At 41.5% G+C, this 12239-nt stretch overlaps 1 protein-coding gene across 10 annotated transcripts in view; it reads right to left on the minus strand.

The window, feature by feature from the left end:
* The window catches only part of NAV1 (neuron navigator 1), a 678674-nt gene that overhangs the window by 42647 nt on the left and 623788 nt on the right, over positions 1 to 12239 (minus strand). For all 10 annotated transcript variants that reach the window (XM_078644181.1, XM_078644180.1, XM_078644179.1 and 7 more), the window contains 3 exons: positions 3283 to 3380; positions 2026 to 2121; positions 1466 to 1631 (listed from right to left, as the gene is read on the minus strand). In XM_078644181.1, coding sequence (XP_078500307.1) covers positions 1466 to 1631; positions 2026 to 2121; positions 3283 to 3380 — 360 coding nt within the window. The remainder of the gene's footprint in view (positions 1 to 1465; positions 1632 to 2025; positions 2122 to 3282; positions 3381 to 12239) is intronic.

Genomic DNA, 12239 nt, shown 5'->3' on the forward strand with positions numbered 1-12239 from the left:
AAAGGACCAGCTTAAACAGTTAGGAACTCGCACTAGAAGGCAAGCAGTACTGGCGTGTCTTAACCCTGCAAACACAAATCTAAACTGCAGGTATGTAAAGTTCCTAGCGCTAATTGAGCAGAAACTGCCAAAAAACATTACACAGTAAAACATATAGACGCCAATTTGAACTTATTGACACCTGCTCTTACCCAAAAGGAATGCATCTGGAACTTTGTATTGGGCTTTTACTGTTTGCTTTTTTAATGACGTTTTAAAGATACAACTTCTTTTATGATATTTAACCTGTTCTGTAAATGTTTGCACTGGTTTTAATTAACTATGCATAATAAAAATTACCTTACCTAGTGAGAGAGAGGATTAATGTTAAAACACTTTACGAGGTATTAATGTCATCCTAAGGTAGCACAATAATGGCACATAAAGATAAGGGAGCCTTTTGAAATGTGCAATTATATCCATGGTGAGTGAGGTTTTCTCTTGTGTCATTTTATATTTTGAATGATACCGCCCCTCATTACCTCACAGGATTGCCCCCCTTTATGAGGCAGAACTGGAAATTGTATCATGCACTCATCTGGAAACAATCAGTTAACGAGGAGTAAATAATATACATCTTTGTGAGACCTGCACCTAGCTTTTCCATCCAATGTGACACATTTAATCCATTTAATACAGTTGTAAATTTATATGGACTTATTTAATTTGTATATTTATTTTTTTGTCAATGTTACTGCTATCCATGTTAGGTCTCTTCAGAGATGCCAAATAAGATCAATAGTCCTGCGGTATAACTTTCTGTTATGCCACTTCTTGTGACGTTACTAAGGGCGGCTCCTCCACTAGGGGGGAGGAGCGTCACCCCACTGCTTTCTCGCAGAGCGAGAAGCAGAAATATAAAATGCAAAAACGACCATTTTATGTTTCTGCTACTCACACTGCGAGAAAGCAGAAGTGTTTGGTAGGGGGTAGGCGTGTCTGCTTTATGGCAGGGGAGGAGTGCCTTGCCCCCTGCTAAGGGCCCTGACTGTTTGGTCGGCCCTCCGGGACCGATCTAACCAGTCATGCACACTCTGGCCTTTGTCCATGCACCCTACATGGAGAAAACGGCCTCCCCATAGGCGCCTGGCTGGTCGGCGTCCCAACCAATCACAATGCCGCCTTTGGGGAGAAGGCCTGCCTGCTTCCTTTTCCTGCCAGAGGCAGGAAAGAAAGAGAGCAGGTCAAGAGCAGAGAGGACGCGAGACCTGGGAAGGTAAGTTTATTTTATTTTTTAAATAACCCCTGCGAGACCTCCCACCCGTGAATCGTGCTAGCCGCGACTGGATTTTACATGCAAATTCAAGGGGCCTCACATATTCCCTTTCGCCCGGGGCCCCAGAAGTTCTAGGACCGGCCCTGCGTACCAGAACCCGTTAGTACTGCATGCCGCACCTCTCAGGAAGAGTGGACAAGTAAGACTTACCTTTGAGGACGAGTGCGATGGTGCTAGCTCCTCTCAGGGTCCTGCAGGGGAGCATCTCTGGTGTCTCCCCATCCAGCACCCTCTTGACGTGGCTGATGCTGTAGGAATAAAGTGACTCGCTGGTCAGACCCAGTGTGGAGGCCGGGTCCATCTTTGCTACATATTCCTGAGGAGAGAGAAAATGATTGAAGTTGTCTGCAAATACTTGCACTTTGCATCTTGTAGTCAGAAAAAAATCCATCACTCTAAGGAACTTTTATATGAACGGTCACTAGGTGTCACTGTTAGCGTGCGATCTGTCAGAAGAGAGCCACAAGAAATCAGAGAAATATGGAAGCAGTGAGAGTAGCCACAACAAGTAGAACTGGGGTAGCAAGGGAGAAGAAAAGACAAGGGGAGTAACAGAAGATGGGGAGAGAATATTAGAACGATGTAGACCTAGAGAAAAGGGGGACTGCCGGAACAGGTATGAGGGGAACAAAAAGAGAGCCATGCAGAACAAAACGATGACCACAGAACGGGAGCGAGCTCCTTAAAAGTTAAAATCATTGTGTACCTACCTGGAAGACTTGGCAGATTGCGTCATCCAGCATCTTCCACTCTGCTTTCAAACTTACTCTCACGCAGCCCAGAAAGAACTCCTGCTGCTTCAGATCCTGTAAAAGACGAGTACACACTGTGAGAAGGACTGAGTCCGGCTTTCCCACGCGCAACATCAATCGCTAGAAAACAGACCTCTGTTCAGCAGCTCTGCGACCGACCTGCACCACTGCATTACAACAACTTTAGCTTAAAGTATAAATGAGTTTCCGGGAATAACCGATTCATACTTTACACCAAGAGCTTTATAACACGACACCAACTAGCCCATGGGTTACCAACCTGGAGTGCCCGCACCCTCAGGGAATGTAAGATGGCATTACAGGGGATGCGACAAAGAGGGAACGAATGTACTGTATGTATAATAGGAATCCAGCAAGACTTTTGTAGGAGGTGTGAACATTAATAAAAAATGTCCTAGGAGTGCGGGCATAGACAAGCTTGGGAACCACTGGACTAGATGCAGAGAGGATTGCCGCACTACACCTCAACAACTGTGGTACTGGACAACACACTCCGCTTTAAACTTAGCTTTAAGTCGGATTTAATTACTACAAAACAATCTTCGGTACACGCTCTTGCACCAGTACCATACCTCCACACCAGCCTAGAAGGTTGCAGTAAAATTCATATTCCTGCTCATGATCAACAATATTTAACCTATGGTGATGGATCCAAATCATATCACGCCAGTTCTACACTGCTACCGTCAATCCTGAACAAGGCATCCTTCCCCAGGGAACACAACCTGAACAACACACAACGAAGACCAATCATCGTCCGTAAAAAAGGAATCTTGCTTGCCGCACAAAGACATTTTCGCTACTAAAAATTGAGAACATAAGTGCAGAAGAAGCGAGTTGAAAATTACCAGGGGCCTTTAGCATAGGCGAGCTGGGCCCACACCCAGGGTGAAACCTTCAGAGGGGCACAGGAGCTGCCTGCCATATTCTCCCTTCGACCTAGCTCCCAAGAAAATAATACTTAAATGCTTTTTAGGATGGCTAAAAGGTACTAGTGTCCTTATTTGGTTTATTTTTCTTCTTCAGGAGCACCTTTACCGTCCTTGCCTAGTCTTAACCTCCAAAGTTTTTATCACAGATTTTTTAAGAGGATTGAGAGAGAGCGTAAGATTTGGTTTTGCCAAGGGAGCTGTCTAAGCAAAGGCTGGCTCTGGCAGGGACTGAGGTTGGAGAGGGGAAAGTACTGGCACTTACACCCTTAATGATGTGCTGGAGAGGCAGTCGAACGACTAACCGAAGAGAAACTTCTTCCTTCTGTGAACAGCCGTTTATTCCATCCATTGGGGATAAATCTACAAAGAAAGAGGCAAAAACATCAGCTGAAGCAGATCATAAAAACGTCACATTATATTGGCCACACTGAATAGTGCACCAAATTATAACCACCACACAATGGAGCACCGTTCAACATAGTAAATCCACCACATCTTTAGAACATTCTAAAAGGTCACCCTAAAAGGCACAGGAGTGGAGGATATTAAGACTGGTCCTTATGTTGTTTTCGTAATTTTGCATTACATTCCCAGCATCCTTTGCCTAGTTTTACTAAACTAAGTGTTTTCCAATTTGTAAGGCTAGGTCCAAAGTCTATCTTGCTTAGATTGTGCATGAATCTTCATGTACAATTCTTAGAAAATGACAGTTGAATATACTAGTTCCACATTAATTGAGATAACACTGATTGCTCGCCTTTAATTATGTCTAACCGGATGTGTCTGTCATGACATCCCCAAGGAGAAACAAAGCTGCCCCGAATCCTGTAGTCCAAAAGCATGAATTCCATCTAACTTTATTGCGTGTCCGTGAAGTTCCACACTATAGCAGTTAAGTTTACTGGAATGTTGGTTTCCAGTATTCTTTTACTCGCAATTAATCTGTTCTTCACTAATGTGGCCCTGGGTGCAGGATTATTAAACATTATAAATGGCTCTGGATGACCCACTTAAGACTCTTCAGCACTGCATTCCATCTAACCCACTGCCTTACCGAACAGAAAGTTGGCAAGTGCCAATGCGATTTTATTTTACAAAGGGGCTATTGTCCGCCTCTTTCCATTCCAAAGCCTGCCTCTGAACTTTGGCTACTTCTTCATATTCTCTATTGTTAATATACCTGAAATACTTGTTCAGAATTTCAATTTTTTTCAAGATCCTCCAAGCTTTTCTCTTCTCATACTTCTAATTCTTCATTGTACCCTCTCCTACAGCATATTTGATGTACTTGCATTCTCTTCATTTGATTATTTTTGTTTTGCTTGACATTTTACTAACAATTAAAACTTCTACTGCTGAGCTTGATTTTTGCAGCTTGCAAAGAAACGTGTTTCTGAAATGGCTAGCTAGGGGCGGTTCATGATTTTTAGGTCACGCCTAGGCAGCGTTTACGTGGTCTCCTCGAGACGTGCTGTATTCAGGTATGGACTTGAAGCTCCGCCCATTTCCCGCCTACCTTTTCAATTGGCTCCTGATACGGTCCACTCTAAATGGTTGCTTTTGGTTTGTGAATAGGCTTCTCCTTGTGTACCCTCTCATGAGGATTGGCCCTTTTAAGTGTGTTGTCTCTCCCGGTGTTTTATTTACATTCTCTGAGCACTATTTTCTTAAACGACTTTCTCCTATCTGCTGTTGCAGGCATAGTTTTCGCTTCCCAGCTAACACACACAACATAGCATTTGATTCCCGCCCATGCACTTCACCCTCCCATCTTCTTTTTAGGCTTATTAGACGCGTTCGGCACTTGATTTCTTTTGATGATCTGGAACATTTTTGCTGATCCTATAACTCAACAGGTTCAACCATTGCTTAATTATATTGGTTATATTTATTTAATACCATCTGCTTGTTTTTTTACAAAGCCTACGGCGAGGCTCAAACTCGGGCCCCCAGGACCAAAGTCGGCATCTCTGTTTACTATGCCATATCCATGACGTGTTTTATTTTTGCTATAAGGGAAGGTGCATGTTCAAAGCACTTACCACACCCCCACCCCGGTCTATGCTTCCTGCTTTTAACAGCCTTCTATGATGCAGCTTAGGTCAGGTAAATCGTGTACGCTCTCATTCTGGTGTGTTTTTCCATTGAAAAATGAAGGGGATTGGTATTCAAAGCTGCTGGTTGTTTCTCTGAAAATTCAAACTCTTGAACTCTAAATCAACTTACTGTATTCCCCTCACAGATTTTCTTCTCATATTCAGTTAAACACTCCAGGACATCTGGAGCCCAGCACTGTAAAATGACGGGATAACAGGGCGTGACTAATTCAAGGTGACAGCTCTGTTTGAAAATGCCTGCCTGTTGTTCACAAATAGTCCAATGAAACATTTGTTTACCTCTTAACAACTGATCCTTGTTCAAAGTATAAAGGCTGCCTCATGGTTCACATTAAAGCAGATTATGCTCTTCATGGTGCGTATATGTTTATGAAAAGGACACCAGCTCATGAGATTGGCCTGGAGTTCATTTATCCAATCCCTCCCCCCTTCATTCTTTTTTATTCCTATAGGAAATGTACTGCTGCCTTCAGGGGTACCGCCACAGCTGCAAATCCCAGCACACAGAAAAGAACAAGAAGAAGGTTAATACAATACTTGTGAATAGAAAGGAGTTTAAAATGATATCCTTCTAACCAACAGTGCAAAGTAAACTAAATGCAACGCATCTTAACTAGCCCCCAGGTGAGAGAGAGAAGAGAGGGAGAGAGAAAAGGAGAGAGAGAGAGAAGGAGAGACAGAGCGAGAAAGAGAGAGAACACAAAACTATTGTTGACAGAAGTATAGATTTATTGTTGGTCTGGGAATACAGTGCAAAACCTGCCTGTTCTTGGGAATACTTGATAAGCAGTCATAGACCTCTGGAGCTCTTAAATATGAGAAAAGAGAAGGCAGTGCTCACTACCGCATCCAAAGAATAGCCTCTGTGGACATCTTTCTATAGGCTAATAAAATGCTCGCACAGCCCACGAGATAGATAATCGAGCAAGAGAAAAATCCAATCTATAACTACCAAAAATAACTGAGGCACTGAGAGTTCAGGCTTCCAGGCTTTTGTGCACATATGTGATTGCAGCACATTTCTGTATCCTGAAACTAAATGAGATCACTGGAAGAGATCCCCCAAACTACTCTGCAAGGAGATAGCCCATGTCCAATAAACGAGCATGTCTTAACAGCCAATTAGTGCTTGCCTTAGAGGAGCAAGCAAGAGATTATTCACAAGATAGACTGATAGTGCCAAAAAATGTTCCTACAGTTAGGATAACTTTGAAGATATGTATGACTGTGTGAATAGCACAATAAATCTATACTTCTGTCAACAACAGTTTTGAACGCACACACAAAATTCCTAGTGTGTTGCAAATCGACCTTCCTGATGCATATTAATGTGGTAATTAATGAGGTAGGTTGCAATTTGAGACTCATTAGGAATCTCTGCCATCACAGAGATGGTTGCTTTTTGATAAAGCAATTTTTTTAAAAATTTTTTTTAAATACAGCCTATTTTTTCTTAAAGGAAATAGAATGCATTCAAAAAGAAAAAATGAAACTTTACAGTTTAATTGTTTGAAGAGTGGCACGTGGTCCATGGGGCTCTTAAACAAGTATTTGCAACGCAAAAGGTCTCATATTTGCGAGGGTTTGAGCAATTGGCATTGTAAATGACAATGCCTTTTATTTATGTGTTTTGAAAACTTACAAGCGGCGCGTAAATGGGCACTTTGTACTTCTAGTTGTTCCTTACGAGCAGCAAGGCTGGCAGTTAATGCGCCTCTTTTACTGCCAGCCTAGCTTCTCGGAAGCAAGGACTATAAGTATAAAGTGCGTGTTTACGCACGCTTGCAGGTTTTCAAAACACATAAATAAAAGGCAGTCATTTACAATGCTAGTAGGCCAAACTCGCAAATGCGAGACCTACTACATTTCAAAAGCTTGGTAAATAAGCAGTCCTGCCAAGTAGTACCACGCAACAGGGTTTCGACGAACACATTTTAGTGCTGGTGCTCACTTCACTGCAATAAAATGTAGTAGTCACGCATTTACATAACCCCAGCACACAGATGGGGTCACGAGGCGCACTGCTGCTGCAGGAATAATTATTATTTCAAGTAGCCCACGCTTGCACTTCGACGCAACCAGCACAAATTCAGCTCTGCATAGTGGGTTGTAAGGCTCGCTGTGATCAAGCCCAACTGTTTGTCGCGTTTACAATTATATACTGCCATCTAGTGGTGGCAGAGAGACTTTACCACATTCTTTCAATATTAATTTGCTTGAGAAATCTGCAAACATTTATTATTCAACTGAAGTATTAGCACATCAATTGAACAACAATCTGTGCTCTTGCGGCCGAATTCCCTGGGAGACACTTGTGAGAATGAGATCAGACATTGGGTGGGAATTTGTAACAGCAGAGGACTAGAACAACCTACATAACATGCATAAAAAGCGGGGGCCCGCCCGGCATCATGTGGATCAGGAGCCCGTTTTCCTGGCACCCGCTGCAGATCATTGGTCCCAGCGGCATCTCCAATTACGTAGCTGCCAAGGTTTTATATTGCTATGTGTGACATTTTCATAATTTCAGTGTGATTGCAAGTGATATTTCAATGACAATGAGTGACACTTTTTCACAAGTAAAATTAAGCAATGAAGAAAGGGAAACATAGTAAATTAAATTAAAACTTTGAGCAACTAAAAAACTACTGCAAAGCACCAGAAACGCATTAAGCCTCAGGCTGAGGCACAGAGAAGTCTCAGGCATAGCCAAAAGCTAGTGCGCTGTAGTGTTTAAAATTTTTATAAACGAGACTCTCTCAACATTTACACAGTTGTTTCGAAGTTCTTTAAGGAATGGCTCGTTCAACTTGAGGTGGCTGAGCACGAATTAGTATATACACAAAATAAACAACCTGCTCTATTTTCCATCGACATGCTCCAATAATTGGTGTATGTTTGACGCACTTTAGTTTAGCTAGCATTTATTTACCACATGTATACATCTGGGTACCAGCTGCCTCACAAACATGGGCACTACCTTCGAGAGACACCTACCATCCTCTTGAGTAAAGCACAGTTGAGCTGTTGGCTCCCCAGGGTGAGTCAAGTAAAAACTAAGGGGGGCAAACTGGAGCAGCAGCACGGACAACGGGCATTTTGGTTGAGTCCGCCTCAGGCCCTGTGAAGCACACACTTAGTCACAGCAAGCGCGGCCAGCAGCCTCGTCGAGACAGTGGTCATTATGTGGAAGATGATAGATCATGTGTAGTGGCATTAGTAAACAGTGTCAAGTGAACGTTTAGGCCAGAGAAATCATGTTACATCAGCTGACCTGAGAAAGATGTTGTGTGTGCGTGTCACTGGCCTCTATGTGCAAGTTTGTGTGTGACTGCAAGTGTGGGTGTGACTCGTGTTTGCGTGGAACATGGAGGAGGTCAGAAGGCAAGTAAGGCACAGATTTGCAAATCGATTACCGGCAGCAACTTATTTTATGCCCCTCACTGTCTCCTAGCAGGGCTAGGCACACACTTACTTGAAATTCAGTGGCGGCCAGCTCGAGAGCAGCTGAATTTCATTTGATGCCGGCTGCCTGGCTTCCCTCTTCCTAGGGTGTCCGGCAGCCCGCATCAGGCTGGCTCGGGCTGGCGGCGGACTCAAGTCAGTCAGGGGTCTGTTGTGTTGTGCGCGAGTCAGCGCGAGTACATGCTTGATGCGAGATTTCCCTTGTGCATTCATCACATGGACTCGCGCCGACTCGTGCTATTGTTTTTATTCAATTTGGCCTCGAGTGATATTATTGTTCAATTGTGCATCACTCGAGACCATTCTCAGTTGGTAGCTTTTGTACTGTATGCTCTAACTGTATTCAAGTCAGTTACTGGTGATCGACTCAGAGACCGGAGCTGTATACAATGAGTGCTTCATTTGTAAGAATAAACTCATTTCTACAACTTCTATTTGTTGGTATTTACTCAACAAACTTGGTGACGAGGGACGGAGCATTGAACCTGTTTCAGAAGGAAGCACTTCCTGTCCATTTTAATACTCATTTACGTATTTATAAAAAAAAAAAAAAAAAAAAGCATTTAAACGCTTTCAATTACGCTCCAACTTACATGGAAAGCGATGCACAGTCTTCTGAGGATCTGAATTCCCTGATGATTTGAGGAGTTGACTTTCCAACTGAAAAGCCGATCTTATTTCACTCGCGTGTGAAGGTGCGCGTCTTCATTTCTTGATCGCGCTAGCTAATCCTTCCGGTACACGCATTGGCTGACGTTTAAGCGGAACTAACTCCTACATTTTGTGCGCTTTTGCTGATTGGATTAAACGGAACCAATTGCTACATTTCATAGGAAAGCTAGTGACGCCGCTTTCCATTGGTTTACTATTCTGGATGAAACTGACAAAGTGACTTCGTTTCTTCCCTCTCTCTATTGAAAAACGGGGAGATTTATTCAAATAACGAAGTATACACTTCATGGACAGAGAAACAGATGGTGTTTGAAAACTTGAAGGGCAGAAAAACGGATGGTGTTCATCAGAGAAATGGATGGTGATAAATGAACACAGGAAACCTTCTGATTTTTTCACTATTTTTCTTGACTGTTTGTTTTTTATGCAACACCCAAGTATTTCATTATTTTGCTAAGACTAATTTTTGTGTTATTCTCTTTACTATTAGTATTCAATATAAAGTATATAAGTTTATTTACTTATTTCTGTTACTATGTGTGCTCAAGGCTATACACTTTCGCCCCCACAAAGCTATTGGTCAGCTGGTAGTTCCCCTTGTATGCCTTGGATTGAATGGAAAGCTTACTTCTTAAATTATATTGAGACTTTAGATGCAAATGGCAAAATGAAAGCACCAGAAAAAAAAGGTATTTTCTTACACTGTTTAGGACCTGAAGGATTAAAAGCCTTCAATCAACTTCCTACTTCACAAGCAAGTGGTGACATGAATGTATTTGATAAGGCAATATATGATTTTGATAAATACTGTTCTCCCAAGGTGTGCATTGGAATTTCGAGGATTACGTTTTTTCAAAGAAAACAATTAGGTGAAGAGACTGTAGACAATTTTGTCTCATCCCTAAAAACATTAGCGTTAAATTGTAAATTTGGTAACCTACAAGAAGATTTTATTAGGGATCAAGTAGTCATGCACTCTAAAAATGAAACCATTCAGGAGAGACTTTGGATTAATGGTGATGAGAATTTAGATTTTGTTTTATCCATTGTCAGAAAAGCTGAACTTTCCTGTAGAAGCGCACTACAAATTAAAGGGAAGGAAACTTCCGTCAGTAAGGATGTTATTGCAAAAATTAATCAAAAATATGACAATAAGAATAGAGATGCTCCCAAAAAGAAGCAAATGTTTTCTTCCAAAGCTAATTCTGAAGCTTCAAAAAGTAACTTGAAATGTTTTAGATGTAACAGCAAATCACATTTAGCAAATGATAAAACTTGCCCTGGTTTGAGGCAAAAATGTAACAATTGTGGGTTAAAAGGACATTTCACTTCTGCTTGCAGAAGAGGTAATGTTAATCAAAAGGTCAAGTGCATTGAGTCGAATGAGAATAGCGATGAGGATGATTTTACAGATGACTCCAATGACTGTTCATTTGTCTTGAACATAAAAGATTCTGCTGTTTTAAATGTAAATGACCATTCCATCAAGAAAAAACCATTGTGTGACATGATTATTGGAGGTGTAAAGATTAACATGTATGCAGATTCTGGATCACCTTATTCCATAGTGTGTGAATCTGTCTGGAGAAAATTGTTTGTACCTAGACTTGGCAGTCACCTAGAGGAGAGTGATATTAATCCCGAAGGATATTCTGGTGGAAGGATAGATATCTTAGGATTCAGAACATTAGTTTTCAGATTTAAGAACAGAAAATGTATTGCAAAACTGTATGTTTCAAAGAAGGGTCCCTCAGTTCTTAGCTGGTTTGACTTTGGCAAACTGGACATTGTATTGGATCCTAATAGTCCTACTCCAGTGATGTTGATTGATGAGCAAAATGGTATCTCCTCTTTGATGTTAAGTAAATTTCCAAATGTTTTTTCCAAAGACATTGGAAAGTTAACCAGCTTTAAACATGAAATCCGTTTAAAGGACAATGCTTGCCCTAAAATACATAAAGCTCGAAATATTCCCTATGCTGTCAGAGAGGAGGTTAGGAGTGAATTAAACGCTTTAGTGGAAGGAGGCATAATAGATAGAATAGAGTCCTCTGAATGGGTTTCGCCCATAGTGGTTGCTAGGCGAAATAATGGCAAGGTGAGATTATGCATTGACCTTCGCCATCTTAACAATAATATTGTTGTAGATCAATTTCCCCTTCCCCGTATTTCTGAAATGTTATCTGTGGTTGGGGGGTCTAATATTTTTTCAACAATCGACCTATCTGCTGCGTATCACCAGATAGAGTTGAGTGAAAAGAGTAAGGATTTGACGGCGTTTATTACACCTTTTGGGTGCTTCAGATTCAACAGGATGCCTTTTGGACTGGCGTCCGCAGCAGCAATTTTCCAGAGGGTCATGCAAGACATTTTGAAAGATTGTAAAAATGCCATTTGCTTTCAAGATGACATTTTAGTGTTCAATGATGACAAAGACAAACATATTATGGCTTTAGAGGAGGTTTTGAATGCACTTAATGTACATGGCCTTACCATTAAGCATGAGAAATACAAATTTGGTGTACATTCCGTAAATTACTTAGGCCATGAATTGTGTGCAGAGGGTATCAAGCCTAAACCTTCACTTTTAGAGGCGATTAAATCAGCTCCTCACCCTTTATCTAAAGATGATGTAAGGTCCTTTTTAGGGTTAGTTGAGTTCTACGCTAGGTATGTACCTGACTTCTCGTGCAGAACATATAATATCAGGCAGCTAATTAAAAATAGGGTTGTCTTTGAATGGACTAGTGAATGTGAGAAAGAGTTCAGTGATGTGAAGAATGCAATCTGCTCTGCAAGTGCATTATCTTGTTTTGATCCTTCTCTGGAAAACATTATTACTACCGATGCTAGCGCAAAAGGACTAGGTGCTGTGTTTTCGCAAAAGAATAAAGAAGGAAAAGAAGTGATCATTGCACATGCTTCAAGGGCACTTACTCCTACTGAGGAAAAGTATTCCACAATA

This window comes from Lissotriton helveticus, chromosome 5_1, assembly GCF_964261635.1.
Source record: "Lissotriton helveticus chromosome 5_1, aLisHel1.1, whole genome shotgun sequence".
Taxonomy (NCBI): Eukaryota; Metazoa; Chordata; class Amphibia; order Caudata; family Salamandridae; genus Lissotriton; species Lissotriton helveticus.